Source organism: Rattus norvegicus, chromosome 9 (genome assembly GCF_036323735.1).
Source record: "Rattus norvegicus strain BN/NHsdMcwi chromosome 9, GRCr8, whole genome shotgun sequence".
NCBI classification, from domain to species: Eukaryota; Metazoa; Chordata; class Mammalia; order Rodentia; family Muridae; genus Rattus; species Rattus norvegicus.
In genome coordinates, this window is record NC_086027.1 from 20,827,740 (window position 1) to 20,851,126 (window position 23,387).

The 23,387-nt window shown below is 45.6% G+C and overlaps 2 protein-coding genes across 6 annotated transcripts in view; one reads left to right on the forward strand and one right to left on the reverse strand.

Annotated features, from left to right (window-relative positions):
• The window catches only part of Usp49 (ubiquitin specific peptidase 49), a 64,505-nt gene that overhangs the window by 24,563 nt on the left and 16,555 nt on the right, over nucleotides 1–23,387 (reverse strand). For all 5 annotated transcript variants that reach the window (XM_063267083.1, XM_017596410.3, XM_039083485.2 and 2 more), the window contains exon 2: nucleotides 16,225–16,298. The gene's annotated coding sequence lies outside the window, so the exon portion shown is untranslated. The remainder of the gene's footprint in view (nucleotides 1–16,224; nucleotides 16,299–23,387) is intronic.
• Nucleotides 1,788–2,310, forward strand: LOC134480551 (cAMP-dependent protein kinase inhibitor gamma-like). Its single transcript, XM_063268109.1, is given in 2 exon segments — nucleotides 1,788–1,900; nucleotides 1,902–2,310. Coding segments are annotated over 2 exon segments (213 nt in total). The 3' UTR covers nucleotides 2,002–2,310.

Below are 23,387 nucleotides of genomic sequence, written 5' to 3' on the forward strand. Positions count from 1 at the left end.
AAATGTATTTTTTTTTTTTTTTTTGGTTCTTTTTTTTCGGAGCTGGGGACCAAACCCAGGGCCTTGCGCTTCCTAGGCAAGCGCTCTACCACTGAGCTAAATCCCCAGCCCCAAATGTATTTTTTTTTATTTTTGGTTTTTTGAGACAGGGGAGCCCTGGCTGTCCTGGACTCACTTCATAGACCAGGTTAGCCCGAAACTCAGAGAGATCTGCCTGCCTCTGCCTCCCAAGGACTGGGATTAAAGGTGTATGCCACCACACCTGTTATGAATTTATTGTTATTTTGCTTATTTTAGCTATTATTAATCTGTGCATGCATGATGTGTGGTGCTAGGAACTAATCAGATCAGCAGGCTGCGTGGTGGACACTTCCCTACACAGCCCTTAGTCACCGGTCTTGTTCTCACCGTCCTTATCTGTCCACGCACAGTACTGTGATTTAAACCCAGGCCCCTGCACATCTAACCAGCATGCCACCAGTAGCTCTACTCCCAGGGCTGCTTATTATCTTTAAGTTAATGGTTGCTAACAGCTCACACCCAGACAAATAGCTTGTTTGAACCAACAAACTGCACCAACATAGATATCCTTCAGTCTATGTATCTTGTAGAATTTAAGCACAGCTAATAAGAACTAAGTTACTTTGGAGGACTACAGATTAGAGCCGTTCTATCTAATGCTGGCAGAAGAAAACAGTAGCTATCATTTCATATCCAGCGGAGCTAACCAGAAGAAGCTAACCAAGGATTGACACAGGCCTGATCTGGGCTTGTTTGCAAAGGTAGAGTGGGGACCAATTAAGTGTGTGGTAGGATTGGGTACTTTCCTGTGGCTGTGATAAACACTTCTGACAAAAGCACCCCGACTGACTAAGGATTGTGTTGTTTTGCTTTGGCTTACAGTTCAAGGACACTGACCCCAGCAGCAGGGAAGTCAGGGCTGTAGGAGCTGGAAGCAGATGGTCACTCATGCTTCTATTACCTCACTCTCTACTCTCCCCTTCTACAGTCCAGAAGCCCAGCCCAGAAACCTTATCAGGATAACCCTGCACAGGTCTGTCCAGAGGCTTCCGTCCCAGGTAACAACCGAGATTAACCATCATAATATCATTGATCATATTCAAGATTTAAGGATTCAGGCATGGTGGTCCATACCTTTAATCCCAGTGCTTGGGGGGCTAAGGCAGTGATCTCTATGAGCTTGAGGCCTGCTTGGTACACGAGCAGAAATTTGGAACATTAGTGTGTACTCCCACATGCACACACAAAGCATGGGCACTTTGTGTTTACACACAGCAATGACGTAGAGTACTTCCAGAATACCAGCTTAAGGTTTGTGCAGAATATCTGATCACATTGTGACCCTGAAATTGTGTTGTTTACTGAAACAACCTGTTTCTAGATGTGGTGTGGCTCAGGCCTTAGTACACACCTTTAATCCCAAACAATGAAGGTAAAGTTTGTGGAAGGAAGCACATGTTTAAAAGTGATGTCTAACTGCTCCGGCAGCGGGATTCGGGTGCCAGGCCACCCTGGGGAGGTGCTCGCCAGTGGCCCAGGCTCCACCAGGCGATGAGGCGGCAGACTTTCTACGCTGGGTAATCAAGAGTGAAAGATCTGGGGGTTGGGGACTTAGCTCAGTGGTAGAGTGCTTGCCTAAGAAGCACAAGGCCCTGGGTTCGGTCCCCAGCTCCGAAAAAAAGAACCAAAAAAAAAGAGTGAAAGATCTGAAGCAATGCAAGCAGGAAAATGAAATTAAACTAAGCCTGAGGAGCGATGCCACAGGCATGATGGAAGTCGAGTCCTCCTACTCGGACTTCACCTCCTGTGACTGGACAGGCCTTTGGAATGCAGTCCCTGACATCCAGGGTGACTGGGAGGCTGTGAGAGTGTAGAAGCTCTGGAGACCTGGGCGAGCTCGCACTTGAGGGGGCAGAAGGACAGGCAGAGGGAAGTACCCCAGGCAAGGAAGCCAGCAGCCAGCTGGAGAGCAGTGACTGAACGCCTCGTCCTGAGTCTGCCTGTGGTCCTCACAGGCTGAGAGACACCTGCTGTCCCTCCTGCACTGGAGCCCTGGCCAGCCAGGCTGACTGAGAGCCTCATGAGTCCTCCACTCACACCACAGGTTCCTCTTCCCCACCTCCCCAGGTGCCCAGGGTGCCCAGGTGCACTTCAAAGGTGCTATTTACTCAGCTGGGCGGGGCTGGAGCCAGGCCCTGCCCCTAGATGAGCAGCTGCCACCTGGACAGGGACGTCCCGCCACCACTTACCCCTCCAGCCAGCTCCCTCTAGCCAGCCGTCTGTTGAGAAGCTCTTCCTAGCCCTTTTTAAAAGCCTCTTTTACATTTTTTAAAAACATAACTTTTTCAGAGAGAGAGGAGAATGGACAATCACTTTTTTCTGGGTTTTTTTTGGGTTTTTGTTGTTTTTTTTTTTAAAGACATTTTAAGCTCAGTTCTGATGATCTATGCAGCTCTAAGTTCCCTTACAGATCCAGTTTTGGGAAAGGATTGACCCAAAACTATTTGCCCTTTGTACTAAGAGACTGATTCTTAGGCCTAGGAAATAAATGATGGTGATTTGTGAAAAAAAAAAAAAAGTGATGTCAAAGTGACGAATCAGAGAATGACTTGACAGAACAGAATCTGCCCAACTCAGAACAGAGGAAAGGTTAGCTACTTAAGAGCGCAGTGCAGAGGACGCAGTTTAACGCAGCTGTACAGAGATAGGCTGCAGGGAGAGAACAAGCTAGACACAGGTGAAGCTAGAACGAGTCAAAGAGTGAGAAGGAGCCAGATTAGACTGGATTGCCAGAGTTACTGAATCAGTGAGTATGGAGAGGAGTTAGAGCCGGAACAGTGAGTTGAAGCAGCCAGAAGAATTCAGAAGTAACAGGAAAGGGTGAGCTTACTCAGCAGCACATCTCAGAGGCTGAAAACATTCTAGGCCTGGATTAGATTGTACAGAGTCTAGAGGCTTCCAGGACCAGGCCTAGGTTAGCAGATGGGGGCAGTGAGCTTCAGAGACGACCAACAATTACATCAGATGAATAAAGGTACTTTTATAAAGCTTAAACACCTAAGAATGAAGAAAGTTATAGTTTAAACACACCGTGATTCATTTTTAAAAATGCCAAAACACTAAGACCTAGTATTAACCAGATGTCAGACATCTAAGTGACTTCAGAATTCTGAGAACCCTCAGACTGATCAAAGAAAATTTGACTGTCAAGAACTATGACCTAAGCCTGACCACAGTCTAGGGTCTAGAGAGTCTCTGCACTGACTGGTCAGTGTGTTTCCTTCAAGGCTGAGGCTCAGTAGGTCTCCCACCTCATAAATACAACAGAGGCACCTGCTGAGAGCACAAAGGGCCGGATGCAAGCGGTCACTAAAACTACCTTCCTAGCAGGGCTCTCTGCACTTACTGCTGTGCAGAGAACCAGAATCGATCTTCCATGGCACTGGCCTTCAGGGACAGAAGGAATGCAGTAACCGCCACACTCAAGGATCAGTCTGATGAACAGTCCTATTCCTCACTGCAAATGAGTCTTCACCCTGGTGAGTCCAAACATGTAGGTCTGCTCCCAAGAACACTGCTCATCACATCACGTTCTTACAGACCTCGGGTTCTGAGCTTGCAGTGTTAGGTCCCTGGTGATGACCAAATCAGGATAACGCCACCTGGGAGGGCTCTCAGTCAGAGGCTTGGAGCTAGCAAGATTTTCAGACTAGGCAGCTCTCCACCCAAGCTCTCTTCGTGTAGAACAGACAGATTTGGTCAGGGGCAGATGCTTTTCCATATTATAATACCAATTATCAAATACCACATCCTGAACTGTCCTAGAACTGAAGATAAACATCATTTATTTCCCATGACAAGCTAGTGAGGTACTAACTACATCCACTTTTATTTGACCTATTTATTACATTTTATATTTATGTTTGGGGTGGGGCAAGCATGTGTCTCAGCGCATGTGTGGAAGTCAGAGGCAACTGTAGGAACGCTCTGTCGTATGGGTTCCAGAGGCGGAGACAGGCTTGGTGGTAGCTGCTGCCTTAAGCTGCTGAGCCATCCTGCTGGGTCTTTAACTCCATTTTAGACATACATAGAAAGAGTAAAGAACTTTCTCCATAGTTATATTGCTGGTGCACAGCAGACTTCAAAACTGGCTTTTAAGAACTTGGTGTGGGGGGGGAGGGGAACACCCACAAGGAAGGGGAGGGGGGAGGGGGATGTTTGCCCGGATACCGGGAAAGGGAATAACACTCGAAATGTATATAAGAAATACTCAAGTTAAAAAAAAAAAAAAAAAAAAGAACTTGGTGTGGTGGGTCCCAGAACTTAGGAGGCAGAGGCAAGTGGATCTTTGTGAGTTCAAACCCAGCCTGGTCTACAATATGAGCTCAGGGCTATGTAGGAAGATCCTACCTCAAATAAAAATAAAAACAAATCAAACTGAAAAACCCTGGTTATTAAGAAAATATAATTGAGGACAGAAAAGTTGAAACAGCCAGAGGAATAGGGAGTTTGTTGTGTCTCCTGCAAATGTCAGAAGTCTACCAGAACAACACAGCAGGCACTTGAATCTGTGTGTGTGGGAGGCAGGAGTTCTCAACTCTACACCTAGAACTACAGACAGCTAAGGAACTCTGAGAGCAGGAGAAATAGTCTTCCTTAAGGAAGAGCATGCCAACTGATTATTCAATTCCAAATGGTCAATCCTGGAAACAGATATACAAGTAATATTATACTGAGCATGTTGTACTTATACATTTAGAAAAAATATATTCACACAGGCATATGTACATACAACATAAACATACATATGCATTTATGTAACAATAAGAAGCCATGCATTTATAATTTCAAAAATTAAAGAAATAGTAATATCAATACAACTAAAACATGATTAGGGAAGACGTCTCAGTGGCTAAGAGTACTTGCTGTTCTTCCAGAGGACCCAGGTTTGATACCCAGGACCCCCATGGTGGATGGCTAACAAATGCCTGTAATTCCAGTCCAGGGGAGGGATTTCAGGCCTTCTTCTGGCTTCCTCAAGTGCCAGACATACATGGTACACAGACATACATGCAGGCAAAACACCCATATGCATAAAGGAATTAATAAATTAATAAAAAGCTTAAAAAGAAATGTGATGATTAACTGTCAGAACGTGATGTTAACACAAGCACTCTCTCTGCTCTTCTGGAAACTGACAAAAGCATGTCCTCACCACTGCACCTGCCTGCCATCCCCACACGACACCTGCAGACCTGAGAAGGGAACGGCTCTGTAGCTACTGGACACTTGATGTTAGCAGAATCAGATGGACAATACGCAGTCCAAGTGATCAGCAGCTGTTTTCAACTGGCTTGTCCTTTTCTCATTAATTGATTAGCATTCCTATACATTCTGTACACGAACACTTGCCAGACAGAGGTATTACCACAACTTTTTTCTGTCTTTTGTTTCAAGTGTCTTTTCATACACGAGATTTATAGTTAATGTCCTCACATGATATATCTTATAAAACCACGTTTTACCCACAATGTAATAAAAACCTCCCCTCTTGTTTCTTCTATATCTTACCTAGGCTGTTTACATCTGTCAAGCTTTGGTTTGTGAGTTTCTTCTACTGGCCCACTGGTCTTGCCCTCTCCCATTACTAAGCTGCACTGCTCTGACAAGGACAGAGACAAGTGTGCAAATCTTGCTGGCACAAACCACGCTCTCTCTACCAACTCTTTGTCCAAGTAATTTTGACTACTTTTGTCTCCATAGCAATGAAATTTACGAGCTTATATGATGTTGCCCAAAAATGTTTTCTTGAAAGTTCAACTGCAACCGAGTGTGGTGTCCGCACCTGTAACCCATGCCTAGACAGCTCCGCTTGGTCTGCACCAAAGGGGATGGGAGGGAAGGGAAGGGGGGGAGGAGAGAGGAGGACCTGGGAGAGGAAAGGGGGGGAGGAGAGAGGAGGACCTGGGAGAGGAAAGGGGGGGAGGAGAGAGGAGTGCCTGGGAGAGGAAAGGGGGGGAGGAGAGAGGAGTGCCTGGGAGAGGAAAGGGGGGGAGGAGAGAGGAGGACCTGGGAGAGGAAAGGGGGGGAGGAGAGAGGAGTGCCTGGGAGAGGAAAGGGGGGGAGGAGAGAGGAGTGCCTGGGAGAGGAAAGGGGGGGAGGAGAGAGGAGGACCTGGGAGAGGAAGGGGGGGAGGAGAGAGGAGGACCTGGGAGAGGAAAGGGGGGGGAGGAGAGAGGAGGACCCGGGAGGCCTCTGCTGACAAGGCACTTTCTGTTCAAGCCTGCTCGTAACCCTAGGCCTGCAGAGGCAAGCTGACCAGTAAGTGTAGTCACTTTGCTTCAGTGACAGACCCTGTCTCGTAAACTGGACAGTGATTAAGGAAACCATCCAGCATCAACTTCAGCTGTCCTCTGGCCTCCACATGTACATGTACACATATACACATACACATGAGTGCACTCATGTGAGTGTGTGCATGCACACACAGACACGCACGAGTAAACAAAAAACAGAAAGAGATAGCTAAGCAGTTAAGAGCAGGCACTACTCTTGCAGATCTAGTTTGATTCTTAACACATAGTTCAAGGGGGTCACAACTACATGTTAACTCTAGCTCTAGGTGACCCAACCCCTTCTTGCCTCTAAAAGCACTTGCACTCACATGTACACACACCTCCATACGGACACATACACATAATTAAGAGAAAAGAAAGGCAGTAGTAGTATAGTAAAGGTGCACGCCTTTAATCCCAGCACTTGGGAGGCGGAGGCAGGAGGATCTGTGAGTTCAAGGCCAGCCTCATGTACAGATGGAGTTACAGGACAGCCAGGGCTGTATGAGACCCTATCTCAACTACCTCCTATCAAACAAAAGAGAGAAAAGGACAGGGAGGGGAAAATAACAGCAGAAATGGGGAGAGGATTCCTAAGAGAAGTGACCTAAGGCTGCTCCTGAGTAAGGGAACATTGTCGGCTTGGCTTGCCCTAAGTTCAGCGGAGTCTCCGCCCACTGCCCCAGGCAATCCTTAGGCTGTAGGACACAGCTTGCTATGGAGCTGCTGTGCTTTACACTATCAGACATTTCACAGACAGGGAAGGGAGGGACTGATGGATGGATGGATGGATGGATGGATGGATGGATGAGTGGACGGGAGGCCCACTTAGCATGCAAGGGAGGCCCTCGTCAACTGAGAAGAGTTACCATTACCATCACCATTCAGGATTCTGGAAGGCATGCACACCATGAAAGACACTTGAATGCAATTTAGGGTGGCCGGCTTCCTGGAGAGACACTGGGAAGCACTGAGTGCAAATACAACTGTTGTTTAAGAACCAGAGCGTGACGTTGGCCTGAGGACAGCCGGCCAAGCCAGCTCTAGACTGTGTCATGCCAGGATGAGTTCCTCCAGCATTGCCTTCATGAAGAAGGTGGTTGGTTGGAGCATAGGCTCAGCACATGAAGGCTGCGCACTTGAAAGAGTGGTGTCTGCAGAATGTTCAGTATGACCCTCTGCTGATGGGGACAGGTGAACTCCACAGACCCCAGAACGTCTGTCCCTTTCGTTAAAGTTTTAAAGTTTACTTATTTTATGTGTGTAAGGATTTTGTCTGCATATATATATGTGCGTCATGTGCACGCAAGCTTGTGGACGCCAGAAGAGGGTGTTGGATCCCCTAGGACTGGAGTTACAGGCTTGTGAGCTATCATGTGGGTGTTGGGAACCAGCACCTGAGCCGTCTCTGCAGCCCTCACTGCTTTTCTAGTCGCATCTTTCGGGTACTTCTTGAAACACTTCTTAGGAACCAGTGACTACTGAAGGAACTAAACGTGAACCATTTAACATGTGCCGTCTATACACTATTTTGCCTGCCAGTCTTTTTAACATTAACCTCTCCCAATTTTCATGAATTTCTATTTCACAAGGTTGTAATTATTTTACTTACATTTATTGTAGCATATAGTAAAATAGAACGTTTGGCCTTGGGTTTGTTTGCTTTGTTTAAAAAAAAGAATCAGAGGGCGAGCTAAGGAAGGGTGCAGGAAGTACAAGAAGCTCTGTGCAGCAACACTTCTGAGTGGGTAAAAAGGGACTGGCCACGGGCAAGCAGAGGGCCTGCCGGAAGCTGAGCAGACTTTTTTTTGTTTTTGGTTTTTTTTTTTTTTTGGCTCTTAGGGGACACTAAAAGTCTTTATAAGACAGCATTGGAGGCCTGGAAACAAGGCATGTTAAACATGGAGTCTGTCCTATTTAAAGCTAACTGAAATGCCCCTTTCTATGCACAATGCTTCCATCAGCTCAGGACCGAGGACTCTGCCTCACCCATCTTTAAGAGTTTCCAGCCAGGGGTTGGGGATTTAGCTCAGTGGTAGAGCGCTTGCCTAGCGAGCACAAGGCCCTGGGTTCGGTCCCCAGCTCTGGGGGAAAAAAAAAAAAGTTTCCAGCCAACACCCTCCTCCATAAAAAGTTGCTTCTAAGGACAGACCGACTTGTTCCACTAGGTCCAGGGCGCACATGCTTATTATGTCCTAGGCTGAGCTGAGCTCCTACTGTACAGACCGGCTGCTTGTTCACTAGTCCACCGAACACGGGCACTTCCCATCTGTAAACACATCTTCTCTCATCGGAAGGCAACTGTCATCTCCTCTTGTCTCCAAGGCCATGCAAATTCCCTTGAATATGAAAGGCAGCCAAGTGTGGAGGTACATGCTTATAATCTTGTCGGGGTCAGAGGACAACTTGTGACGGTCACTTCTCCTTCTGCCATGTGGCTGCAGGCACCAGAATCAGGCCATCAGCCAGGCACACGAGCCTTTCCCTGCCGAGGCACCTTGCCAGCCATGCTGGCTGTCATGTGGCTGCGAAGGCTCCAAACTCAGGGCCTCAGGCTCACACAGGTGGACTGAGCCACCTCGGAGCTGCCAAGAACGGTTTTTAAAAAGATATTTATGCGTGTGTGTGTGTGTGTGTGTGTGTGTGTGTGTGTGTGTGTGTGTGTGAATGCCTGCATTTATGTATATGTACCACATGTGAAGTTTTTAAACATTTCTGTTTTGAAATTTTTATTATTTATTTCTACCTTCATATTATGTATCTGAGTCTCTGCCATGTATGTGTGGGTACCCAGAGCCAGAGAGGGTAAGGACTCTATAAATGGAGTTACAGGCAGTTGTGTGCACCCCCTCATGTGGGTGCTAGGAACTGAACTTGGTCCTCTAGAAGAGTAGAAAGTGCACTTTTTTTTTTAAGATTTATTTATTTATTTATTTATTTATTTATTTATTAATTATATATAAGCACACTGTAGCTGTCTTCAGATACACCAGAAGAGGGCATCGGATCTCTTTACAGATGGTTGTGAGCCACCATGTGGTTGCTGGGAATTGAACTCATGACCTCTGGAAGAGCAGTCGGGAGCTCTTAACCGCTGAGCCATCTCTCCAGCCCCCAGAAAGTGCTCTTAACTACTAAGTCATCTCTCCAGTTGTGTCTAAGAATTTTGAAGCAGGAGTCCCAGAAGCACATTTGCAGCAGTGTCCACAGTAGTAGTATGTATCGCTTTACTGACGAGAAGGAAGAGCCACCAAGATGCCGACGCATGGGTTACATGCAATGGGGTGTTATTCACCCTTAAAAGAAGGACTCTGAGCTAGGCATGGTGGCACACAATTTTAATCCCTGCACAGGCAGAGGCAGACTATCTCTGTGAGTTTGAGGGCAGCTCTCTGAAGAGAACGAAATGTTTAAATACATAAGACCTGTGACCAGGGCTGGGGAAGATCCCTCAGTCAGTAGAGTGCTTGCTGTACACGTTTGATTCCCAAACACACTTGTTATCCCAGCACTTCAGAGGAAGAGACAAGAGGACCCCTAGGGCTCACAGTCAGCCAGGCCTGCTTAGCGAGCTCCACGCAGCGAGACACGATCCCAAAAACAGCACAGCGCCTGAAGACTACAGATGGACCTCACCCATGCAACACCCTTGCCTGTGACCTCTGAGCTTATTTTATCTGAAAAATGAGAAAACGAATGGACAGGATCCTGCTATCACTTCAGAGTTCATGTGGTCCAAGGTTATTTGTCCTGACTCCAATGGAAGCGAGTGGACAAATCCAGATGAGTGAGGTAACCACGGCCTTCAGAACAACAATTTAACTGACCAGGTTGAATCTTACCCAGTCTGATCTTGGGAAACACTGGTTCTTTAGAAAGAGATTTTATCTCCAACATTCTTAATGTTAAAGTGTTTTGTTTTCATGGTGAAGACAGTGGACTGTAGTTTCCAGTGTGTGTTTTTGTGTGTGCGAGCGTGGCATGAGTTTCGTGCACTTGAAAGATCCATGAAGCCATAGGTCAAAGCACCTGAGAACAGTCCTGGCAGACATACTTGTCATTACTTTGACATGGTGGACGTGACCGCTGGACCACACAGCCACTATTACTTTGTTCTGTGTGTGGATAAACAAGGGTATTTATTATAGCTCAGGTTTTTATTACATTAAATATAAAATTGCTTCTTGACTCAAAAGAATAACAAAGCCAGGTTGGTGAGGTTGCTCAGGGGTAAAGGCTTGCTGACAAACTGAAATTCCCAAGTTTGAGCCCTGGGAGTCACGAGGACAGAGGAAAGAGTCTGTTATCCTCTGACCCCCCCATGAATCTGTACACACCTCCACAAACAAAATAAATGTCAAAAAAAAAAAAAAAAAAAAAAAAAGCTGGGCATGGTGACTCATGCCTTTAATTCCAGCGCTCAGCAGGCAGAGGCAGGCAGATTTCGAGGCTAGCCTGTTTTACACGGTGAGTTCTAGGACAGCCAGAATTCCAGAGTTCCCTAGTGAGACCCTGTCTTGAAAAGAAAAAACAAAGGGCGGGGTGGGAGGGGGGTGGCAGCAAGCTTAAGGAACTGTCAGCCTTTGGTTCTCAGAGTCTAGAGCAGTTCTCTAGAGTGCCTCCCATGTGAGCTGACGCTTTCTTTTGTATACTATTATTTCCTCACTAAAAGTACTTTTTTTTTCTGTCCATACAACAATAAAATGATAATATTTTAATCGTCACCAACAGGCACCAACCAGCACAGCTCTTAGGTCAAGCCAAGCTAGAGGGTCTGGGAGTCAATCTCTTTCCTGTTAGCTTGTGTGACTGACAAGCGGTGTCTTGAGCGAGACCTCGGTGTCTTCAGGAAACAAGACAGTTCTGTTAGTGTGCATGGAATCATGCACTGTTAGTGAGTTAACAGGTAAGAGCTGCTTCCAGCGATGCCTGGCATCAACAGTGCTCAAACTCCTTCAGCTCAGAAGTCACTGAACCAACCTAGCCTGACTAACAGGCTCCTGCTAAGGTCCTTCTGGCAGACACCCACAGACGCCCCTTCCTCCTGGCCAAATGATACAGGTAACAGACAAAGTATGTCTGGGATATGACTACTCTGGGTTGTGGCTAGTTCTCTTTGAATGGAAGCCAACCACAGTTCCACACAGCCTGCCATGCCATTGAGGTAAGGCTTTCACTGCTTGCACGACCGGAGGCCTGAGGTCTGCAGCACTGAACTGGCAATGCCTTTCTCAAAGTCTCACTTTGCATGACCAAGTAACTGCTTGGCAAACAGGGGAAAGATCAAGCAGGATTTGCCCAAGGAAGGCTTAGAAGAGACACTGAAATGTAACCTCAAACACTGCAGCTCTAGTGGGGACAGAATCACAGTAGCAGACTCATCTAGGGGGCCTACTGAGTATCTGGAGTCTTTCTTTCTGAACAAAATGGCAGGTTCGAGCTGTGCCAAGTGAGGAATGTGGGACAGAGGCTGTAAACCATGGCTGGACTGTGTGGCTCGTGGGGGTCTGCGGGCTCCACAGCAGTTGCTGGTCAGTGACTGTCGTCTTTACCTGCAGAGGATCGGATGTGACTCTCCACATGTGCGTTCCCCAGCTTGGTCTTATTGCTAAGTGGAGAGGTGGCCACAAGCATTTACCACCTAACCAGCCCCCTTCCTGCTTCATTTGTTTTTACTTTTTTGGTGACTCAGTGAGTTTCATTAGGGTTGTTTGTAGGGAATAAGGGAATTTATTTGACTGTACCACTAAATAAAATGTACCTCCCACCCATTAGAGTTTTAAATTTTTTTATTATATTGCTTTAACTTTTAAAATAGATTTTCTTTACATTTAATTTATAAATGGATGTTTTGCATGCATGAATGCTATATACCTGTTGACCCCCCTGGAACTGGGATTACAGATGGCTGTGAGCACCAAATGGGTGCTGGGGGATTGAGTCCGGGTTCTTTACAACAGCAGCAAGTGATGAGCTACCTCTCCAGCCCTACTACATTGTCTTTTGAGAATTTTTTTTTCTTTTTTTTTCTTTTTTTCGGAGCTGGGGACCGAACCCAAGGCCTTGTGCTTGTTAGGCAAGTGCTCTACCACTGAGCTAAATCCCCAACCCCTTGAGAATTTTTTTTTTAATTGCTCCTGTAGGGTTCTAATAATGGGCAAGACAGAGTAAGCATATTCCTCACAGCCTCTCACATGGAGTGCAGCAGATCTGCTCAGAAGGCACAGAGTAGCAACCTGAGGGTTTGGAGAGAGCAGGGTTTGAAGTCCCAGCCAAGTCAGTGGTGTGGACTCAAGGCAGCCAACACCAGAAGTGCACCAGGCTCAGTCATGCACCAGGCTCGGCAGAGAGCTTTAGTTGACACCTCTAATGTGTGTGTGCATGCGTGTGTGGAGGTGTGTGTGCGCCACATCATGTAAAAGTCAGAGGACAACTTGTAGGAGTCGGTTCTCCTTCCCAGTGTAAGCTCTGGGTAATCAGGCTCAGGCTGTCAGGCTTCATGGCAAGCTTTCACACTTGCCGAGCCATTTCATTGCCCATACCGCTGCTGGTTCTGAAAGGGTCAGAAGAGAAGCGAGTTCTAGGACAGCCAGGGCTACACAGAGAAAGTCAATCTCATAAATAAATAAATAAAATATTTGAAATCAGCTTAAAAATAAGATGAGCAAGCAAGTGTACTCACATATGTGAAATAAATGAATCTTTATAAAAACATAATACGACCAACCGCATAGCAGTAAACCTAGTGACTACTGAAATCCATTCTCTAGAACCTATAGAATATGATGTAATTACAGGCTATTCAGACAAATGTCAGAAAGACATGGCAGATGTTCATCCTCACCCAAGCATAAAAGTTACACCTGGGAAAACTCCCCACTCCTAAGTCAGGTGTGTTAACCCCAGCCTGTAATCCCAGCAGAGACAGGTGGATACAGCTGTATTGTGGACAGCTTGCTCCACAATACAGACTCTACCTAAAAAAGAAAGAAAGAAAAAGCCACCCCCCCCCAAACTAATAAAAAAAATTTCCCCTTATTTCAATACTTCCTGTGCACTGGTTCCAACTTTGGTTTGCCTGACTTGAACGCCGGTCAGCATCAAGGGAATAAAATTCATTCACACATGTTCTTCCTCATCTCCCCTCCCTCTCCCTCCCCCTTCCTCCCCTCTCTCCCTCCCTCCTCCCCTCCCTCCCTCCCTCTACTGTGCTAAGGTTAATCACTGACCCTGTATATTAAACAAGAACTCTGCTACTGAGCAACACCCGTCAGTCCTGCCGTTCTCTGAAAACTGTTACTGTAGCTGGTGTCAAATTGACAAAAATACCCAACCAGGACAGACCTCCCTAAGGCTCTCTCTCAATCTGCTCCTGAGCTTTGAGGCTTTGAGTAGTCAAATCAATTTCAATCTTTCCCTCTCTCCCTCTCCACCCCACCCCGTGCGTGTGTGTGTGTGTGTGTGTGTGTGTGTATGTGTGTGTGTGTGTGTGTGTTTCTGAGACAGAGTTTCTCTGTTTAACAGTCAGCCCTGGATGCCCTAGAACTCACTTTGTAGACAGCCTGGTTCTGAACTCACAGAAATCCACCTGCCTCTGCCTCCTGAGTGCTGGGATTAGGGGCATGTGCCACCATGCCTGGTATGATGACCTCTTTCTCAGCAGAAGGCAGCTGGGCACTCCAGATCTTAGAACCAGAAGCGCAGCTAAGCGTGGACTGGTGCTGGGGGATTGACCTGATAGCTGCCAGGGAGGGACGCGGCGTGGACAGCAGCCACTTGAGTTCTCTGATTAAAAAGCATCTCAACATCAAGGAAAGGGAGGCCAAATGCCAGGTTAAAAAAAAGGGGGTGCTCGCTTGCCTAGCAAGCGGAAGGCCCTGGGTTCGGTCCCCAGCTCCGAAAAAAAGAAAAAAGAAAAAAAAAAAGGGGGGGGGGGTGCTTCTGTGAAAGCGTGTGTTAAAATAAGCCCTGGGGTCTGCAGTCTCCCCATTTTGAATGTCGCTTTCCTCTCATTAGTATTCTATTGATACTCTCAGTTCTGTGGAGCTGGTGGGTGCTACACAGACATCTAGCTGGTGAGCGGACGGCTATATCTGTTAACCTTCCCATCATTATGAAGTGACCCAGTCTAATGAGCCAAGTAATCTCATCCTATATAAAAGTCTCTTTAAGGAAATTACAGGGTCTTGGGAACAACTCACCATGCAGAGAAAAGCTCATACATGCAAGCGCATTTTTCTTCAAATAATAAAAAGCAGTAGAATAAATTGAAAACTAACTGGTGTTTTATTTCCTTTAAACATCTTGGCAAAACTGGCTCTAATTTTGAAAACAAATGAGTTCAAGTCAGATAAGGAGAAAGGTTTGGCAGATCCATCTCTACTGCTGTACTGGGGTTGGGGGTGTCCGTTAGAATTCTAAACTTTCTAAGTCATTTGGTGCCCTTGAAAAATAATTTTAAAAAAATCACAAAATGTCAGGCCACACTGTCCTTGAAGCACTGGGAAATGTGAGTCCAGTGACGCTGTATAATATTCACAGTGATAGCCAGGCACAGCAGTGTACACTGAGAGGACTATGAGCTAAAGGCTAGCCTAGGCTACATAATGAGACACTGGACACACACACACACACACACACACACACACACACACACACACACACACACACACACACACTGTTAACTCACATTCCCCTGGGAAGGGAGCTATGTCTAGTGCAAAAAACTCAAAGGCTGGAAGCGACATGGGCTCTAGCAAGGCTTTTTCTCCCATTTTCTTTACTGCCTTGTTTCCAGCCCCTACCAGATCATAACATACAGGGGCTGCGACATAGTAGCTGCTCGGTTAAGTTGATAAAAACCCTCTGCAAAGGCGCTTTCCGAAGCTAGGAGCAGGCCACACAAAGGGCAGGCAGGGCTCCTGACTTGGCCCACACTGGGCTTATGGCTCCTAGCGAAGCTGCAGTGAAGAATGGGCTCTATAGTTTCTACAAATCCTTTTAACGCCCAGGATTAATTATGGAAGAGGTGGGTCCTTCTCTCTACCTCTGCCTCCAGTCAGTTTCATAGTTAGGAGCCTTATGAAAACTCAGCGCTTGCCCAGGAGTGGATAAGGACGGAAGACAAACCATGTTCCAACATTGTTATTCAAATAATGCCAATCCCATCAATCCCTGAAAGGCGAAGCCCTTCCCAGAAGCCTGTGAGACACTGTTAAACACCACACTCGGGTCAGTGTTTAGGAAAGATTCTCAAACAATACTGGGCGAGGGGGACGGGAGAAGAGAAAGGAAACCGTCACTGCATGCGCTGCCACTGAGTACAACTGCCCCAAAGTAGGCCTGCGAAGCTCATGGTTTCCCCACCACGCATCGGTTCTCAACCCGTGCAGCCATTTCACTGTTGGGGATCACCACATGAGGAACTGTATTAAATAAAGGCTTGCAGCGTTAGGAAGGTTGAGAACCACTGCCTCAACAAAGAAGGGCTGCCCAAATAAATGCCACATACGCTTCTAGACTCTGATAACATTCACGGAGAGTTTGGATTATCTAGAATACTTGAGTTCTGGACAATAAAAATATATGGGTTTTGAAAGTTTATTTGATTACTGCTGACACGCATCTACAGTGCTCCCATGAACAAGCCCCCACGGTGAGCCTGACCTCAGCAGTGTTCAGAGAAAGGGGGTGGATAACTACTCTCCACAGGCCATTGCAAGCACAGTCCCTCCATCAATAAATGTCAAGCCACCCAAGACTTTATGGAGAGTTCAGAACATCGCCAAGACACAGGTCACCGCTACTCCCTCCCCCACAGGACTGAACAAGTCTCACTAATACGAGTTCCCCACAGGTTCTTCCTTACCCATTGAACAAGCCGCTCCCATCGTCTTCCATATTCTCACATAATCACTGGCTGGTTTGCCTCTTCTCTGTTACCTACAAGGGGAAACAACCTCTGAGCAAAGGCTGATACACAGCGAGAAGAAAGCAATTTTTATAAAACAGTTTCAGAAAAGGATTAGTATATTACAACAGAGAAATCCCTACAGCTTTTCAACTTTGACATTTCAAACAACGGGAAACAATATGACCCACGTTTTAGCTAAGAGCAGCCAAGGATTCAGTCATTTACAGGGAAAATGAACCATAAATGCAAGCATTAAAGGTTTTCTTCTGGGGAAAAAAAGCATTTCTGTTAAGATCACACACTGTCTTTGTATATAACTTGAAACAGTGAGAACTGAAAAATCATGTTAAGGAAATACTCTAGGACCAAATGCTAAACTTCCTGATGCACATGCAAAGCACGATGGCTTGGGAGGGGTGAGGCAACTCCTTGGTACTAACTGGGCTTTGCCCTATACGGAAGTAGCAAGTGTCTTTAAAAGCAACACATTCTATACACAAGGATATTATATTAAGCAAAGATAGAGTTTATGAGTTCATTAGATTACATATGTAATCCTTTTCTAGATTTCTGACACTTTATTTGGGATTTAATAAAACTTGATTGGTGTGTTAGATACTCTGTAACAGGATGGCCAGTTCTCTGTTTTATCAGTCTAACAGTGAACACAAGAATTCCTCTTGAGGGAAACTTTCTTTTTGAAAATATGCACCCTTGATATGGGGCCCCCCTCTAAGGTCCGTCTCCTTGGAGTGGGCGGCTCCCCAAAGAATGGCTGTCAACAAAGGGACATTGCTCTGCTTTCTACAGGGGAAGAATTTGTAGTTCGATCTCTAAAAGGGACCGGGAGAAGAATGTTGGGAGATCAGAGAAGAAAAGAGCTCACACAATAGGCCGGAGCTGGGATTGGGTGGGGGTGAAGCGCTCAGGCCAAGGACAGCTGAAAGTTGTCTGCATCAGTGCAAAGCTAGGCTCTCCCCACCTCTCTTTTGCTCCCTTTCTTTAGTTAGGAATACAAATCCACAATGGCCTGTGTGAATAGAGCCTTTCGGAAAATCAGAGGACCAAAGTTCACATCTGGGTCCACTTGGCGCTAATCAGTACTACAGGGCAAGAAAAGTCTGAGCCCACAGGGCGGAAGAGCTGCGGACTGCGACTCTCACAAAAGCTTTATAGGAAGAGCTTAATTTACTATACACTATAGGCAGCAAGTTAGAGACACTTACCAGACAAACTACACTGACACTGTATAGATGGAACCTCAAATTTAAACACTTGCCTCTCTCACCCAAACACTCTGACTTCAAAGGTAATAACATCTCCCCTCAAAGCTAATTACAGTTAAAACCAAGTAATTTCCATTTAACTTTAGATGTCCCCTCTCCCCAGCTAACGACATTAATCACCTCTACACTCAATAGCTGTAAGACATGTAACCACGTGGAATTTACGTTTAACACATTATATTCAATCTTAGTCAGAAGGCCATGGTGGGTGTGGTACGCATGCTTTTGAACCTAGTGCTTTAGAAGCTGAGTCCGAGGCCAGCCTGCTCCTTGTGGGTGAGTATAGAATCAAATGATGGGCTTCCCCCATGAGGCAAGCACTCTACCAATAGTGCTTATCCCTAGCCTACAACCTTAACTTGTCATCAGCGAAACTCATGTTGCAGCTCAAGGCCCTCAGTTCAAATCCTAGTACCACGAATCTCAAGTGAGATCTGACCCTGTACTCCACCATACCCAGTGAGACAGTGGAAGGATCCGCTCATCTACAAAGGTAGGCACAGGAGCGAAAAAGCCTTCCTTTTAGAACCAGAGGGCTTGAGTGTATGGTCCAGGTTATCCATTTGTAAGCTGGGAGACTTGGACAGCTCACCTATGACTTCCTCCCTTATAGCATCAGCAGAACTCCCAACGCTGCTGCCCACATCCATAAGAAACGCGTGTAAGTGCATTACAGATGAGTGCACGGGAGATACTGTTCCGCTGAGAGAAGACCCGGTATTTAAACATTCCCAGCGCTCTGAGCAAGCTGGGATCAAAGAGCCAGGTCATCCAGGCAGAATTCAAAGAATTCTGAAATGTGTTTGGCATTTGGTTCTTTATTTTACTTAAATCATACCTAGTTTTATCCACCTAGCTTCGTAGGGGATAAAGGACATAATTAGATGAGAATTCTAGACTGAGGATTTCTTATTAAAAAATTAAATTAAATGAAATGAGCTTAGAGTACTGGCTTAGTGTGGTCAGGTTCTCAGAGCAATCCCAAAGCCCACCTAGGCTGAGCAGCAGAGGCAGCCACGGATGGCCATGACCTCATCGCGCTCCCAATTCATCACTTTGGAATTCTCTTCCTACCTTTCATGCTTCTACATACAACACATACCGTTCACTGCAAGAGTCTAACTGTCCAACATATACTGCTTTCAAAACAGTAATTCTGTCATCAAGGACTCCTTAGAAATACTAGAAAATGGGATGGAAAATGGTTCAACAGTTAAGAGCACACAGGCTCTTCAAAAGGACCTGGGCACCCATGTCAGGAGGTTCACAACTATCTGTAACTTCAGCTCCTGGGTTCCCATACCTCTTCTGGTTTCCAAGGGTACCACCCCATAAATAAATAAAACAATTGTTAAAAGTTTACAAAAGGAAGGAAGACAGACAGACAGACTGAACAATGGCTACAGATGACCCAGTAGTGAAGAGTTCTTGTAGAGGACCCAGGTTTGGTTTCCAAGCACCCATGTCAGGTGGCTCACAAGTACAGGTCACTCTAGCACCAGGGGGCCCTCTTCTGGAGTCTGTGGGCATTGCATTCACATGGCCCCACTCAGACAGACAGACACATTTAAAATTTTAAAAAGAAACACTACCACCACAGTTTTGCAAGCACAAAGCTGTGACTTTAGCAGGGAGGGGACATGTGGGGATGTCCCCTGCATCTCCTACATAACATCACTGTGCTGGGGTGCTTCAAACACTTTTGCCTCATCAGGCCTCAAAATGAGAGAGGTGTTAGAGGTGTCCTACAGAACAATGCAGGGTCAGACAATGCAGAGCCCACACATGCATGGCCAAGGAAGCAGAGGCACCAGGCCAAGTGCTTTACTGGTGCATTCCAGTAACCAAGAACACAGTTTACAGTCTGTGTCTATGGCCTGCAATTACTGAGCTGTGAACCTATCCTTTTCCACAAAGCGGTTAGAACCTTGGGACCAAGCAGGGAGCAGTAGTGGAAAAGCCCTTTCGATGCTTCGTTTGAGCTCTGTAAAATATAAACATGGAGGCGAGTGTGTTGGCTCAGTGCTGGCAGCCCAGCACTCCAGAGGCTGGGCCAGCGGGCATGCTTTGACTTCATGGCCAGCCCACGTAGTTCTAGGTCTATCTACCCTGAGCTACAGAAAACCAAACGGGGGAAAAGAATCTTTAAATGTAAAGCATAGATTTTTTTTTTCAGCTTTAAAATTCACCAAATGAACCAGGTGATGGTGGCACGTGCCTTTAATTCCAGCACTCGGGAGGCAAAGGCAGGCAAATCTCTTGAGTCTGAGGCTAGCCTGGTCTACAGAGTGAGTTCTAGGTCAGCCAAGGCTGCATAGAGAAACCCTACCTTGGAAAAAATAAATAAAATAAAATTCACCAAAGTAGAACTATATCCCGATGAGGAAGAAAATAGGACTTAAATTTCGCAAAACAATAGTAAACATAGAGACCATTTGGTGTCATAAGCAATGGAGAGATTGTTCAGTGGTAGATCCCTGGCCTAACAGGCCCTAGTTTTAATTCTAGCACCATGGAGTGATAGCCAAGGCTATTTCAGGGAATATCATCCAGTTACAGAAAGGAACACTTGAGACTCTGCTGTGGCCCTGGATAGAAAAGTAAATGTTGATAAGCCATACATCTTCTCTGCACCATGGAGACGGAGGCAGAGGGTATCTCTGAGTGTTAGTCTGGTCTGGTCTAAGTTCTTAGCCAACCAGAGCTGCAAAATGAGATGTCTTTTTAAAAAAGTAAAATGATAGAGGCTGAAAAGCAAGGCAAATGGAGCTAAGACACAGAGAGGAACCAAACACCAAAAGAAACAAAAGAAAAGAAAAAAACCAATTATGTCTATTCTTTCATGCTCATGCTCATAGGTGGAGAAACTTTATAAAAGATAAAAATAAATAAAAAATAAAAGGTCTGAGAGATGGCTCAGCAGTTAAGGTGTACACGCAGACAAAGCATTCATATACATAAATATATAAATAAATCTTTAAAAAAAAAGAAGAAAGAAAGAAAAGGTGTCAGTTCTTGCTAAATTACCCAAAAGTTAAAACAGTGTCAAAAATTACACCAGGGGCTGAGATGTCTGAGCTGCAGAGGCTGCAGGTCACGTCTAAGGGACCTGGTCCCTAGCACAGGAAAGAGAAGGGAGGAGGATGGAGCTGCAGGGAGGGAGGGAGGAAAGGCAGAAGGCTCCACATACATCAAGTATACCAGGAAAGCCGATTCCATACGCGAAGACAGACATCCAGGAGACAACCTGGGAGCGCCAGTCCAAGGAGCACTATAGGAAAACCTAGTAAGGCTACGAGTGGTGGGTCTGACTACATGAAGTCATTTGTAGTCCATAACGAACAACACAGGCAGAGTTAACAGACGACACTCAGATAATATTCTTATGGCTTAAAACCAACCAGGGAGTGTGCAACTGTGTGTAGATATTAAGCTTACAGATTATTAGAATCATATAATTTCTACTTTCTATAGGAAACAAAGGGTATACAGAGGCAATGCACAGAAGGGAAGCAATTAACTGAAACAGGAAGAAATGTTCTAGCTCATTAGTACCTTGCCCAAGTTACACTGAGACATCATCACTAAATGGAAAAAGATAAAAATATAAGTCCTGGGGCAGTTACAAACATGCCATGCTTGTGGGCGCAGTGTGATAGATCTGCTTAGCTCTTAACAGCTCTTACACCATCATGGCAATCCTGGGCCTATATCTCATAAATTCTAAACTATGCCGGTATTGGACACTGCAAGATTGCTACTGGAACTACTGTTTCTAGTAGCCTAGGTACCCATTGCTATGGGGACCTATGTACACCATGGAATACTATGCCACAGTTAACATCAATTAGCTAAGTCTGCATCCAGCGTGAATAGACCTTCAAATAGTAAACAAAGTAAAAGCCAGATATAGATGGCATTTCCAGGCGATCTAAAGCCAAATTCTACCAGAGCAGGGTGGAACCTATTTGGTGACTAAAGATAAACACCTCCCATTACTAAATATTTTACAAAGATTGCATCTAGAATTAAGAGCTTATAAAAGACATATTAGAAAGGATTCCATAGGGATAGAACATGAGGAAGATGAGCACACAGCTTTGGGCCACTGAAGCAAGAGTACCTAAGCCATGTAGTGTGAAGGTGCTTGTCCCCAAGCCTGATGACATGATTTTAGTTCCCACGAAACATGGGTACAAGAGAACCAAGTCCCACACACAATTATCCTCCAACCTACATACAGACACACACATACACAATTCATAATAAAAAAAAATCCAGCTGGGTCTGAAAGGGTGGGCTGTGGTGGCGCATACCATCGATCTCAGCACTACGGAGGCGGAGGCAGCTGGATCACTGTGGGTTTGAGGCCAGCCTGGTCTATATAATGAGCTCCAAGACAGCTGAGGCTACATAATGAAACTCTTGCTCAAAAACCAAAACCAACAAAATCCTAAGACTTAACGAAAACCACTTTGAACTAACACATATATTAATTTATGTAACAAAACCTTCTAAATGTTTTACATGTCAAGAGTAAGTTTAAATAGAATTTTTTCTTATTTTTAATTTAAAAAGTATGTTTTGGGGACTGGAGAGAGACTCAGCAGTTAAGACTGCTCTTCCAGAAGTCCTGAGTTCAATTCCCAGCAACTACATGGTGGCTCACAACCATCTGTAATGGGGTCGAATTCACTCTTCTGGTGTGGCTGAAGACAGAGACAGTGCACTCATGTAAGTAAATAAACCTTTGAAAGAAATGTTTGCGTGTATGTATATGCACTACATGTGTGCCCATGGAAGTCAGACAAGGGCATCAAATAACTTAGAACTGAAGTTACAGCCAGTTGTCAGTTGTCACAAGGGTGTGAGGGACTGACCCCAGGTCCTCTGGCAGAGCAGTGTGAGGCTCTTAACCACTGAGCCATCTCCCCAGCCTCAGCGCTCATCACTCTTAAATGGGAATCAAACCTAGAGCCCGATGCATGCTAGGCAATGTTAAGCCACTATTTCAGGCTTCATACTTCTCTTTATTTCAAGTACATGGATATAGAACAAATTCCTAAAGAGGGAGATACACACATTTGAAATCCTAATAAACACTGCCAAGGTTTCCATCCTGACAACAGTGTGCGAGGTTCTCAGCTTTCTCAAATGCCCATCCTATTGGCAGGCACTGACTTTTAAATGTTCGTCAGTCTTACAGGTAAAGGGGGGGGGGGTAAAAAACGTTTCACTTTATTTATATGTAAATGTTTGGAACTACTGAATTTAAAGATAGCTGTAGACCACGATGAATTCAAGAGTCACACTAGCAGTGTAACGGGGAGGACAGTGTTGCTCGCCTGTGGGGATTTGGACATGAGTGCACTGGCTCCACGGCTATGCACTCACTTCCGGGTCTTCACAGACTCACTTACTTTCGCCTTTCTAACGGTAGAAGCCAGGCCTTGCCCATGTGAGGGAAGTGCTGAGTGACCCTCCAGTCTTTAGATCTGATAATACCTCTCTGATCAATACATATGGACGACATTTTATGTAGTGTTGCTTATGAATCTGATCTACTCTAGGTGTTATAAAGTGCAGAGGTGCAGTTAGTGTCTAAACATGAGCACGCGGTAAAACTAACGTAGAGGAAAGAGCAGAGAGGTAAATGTTGGGGCCAGCCGACATGGCTCAGTGAAGGTGTTTATCACCAACCCTTATGACTTCCATCCCTGAAACCCACATCGTGGAAGAGAACCAACTGACACAAACTGTCTTCTGACCTCCACGAACAATCTGTGGTCCATGCAGACGACACACATACACTAAATTAATGTAAGTGCAAGC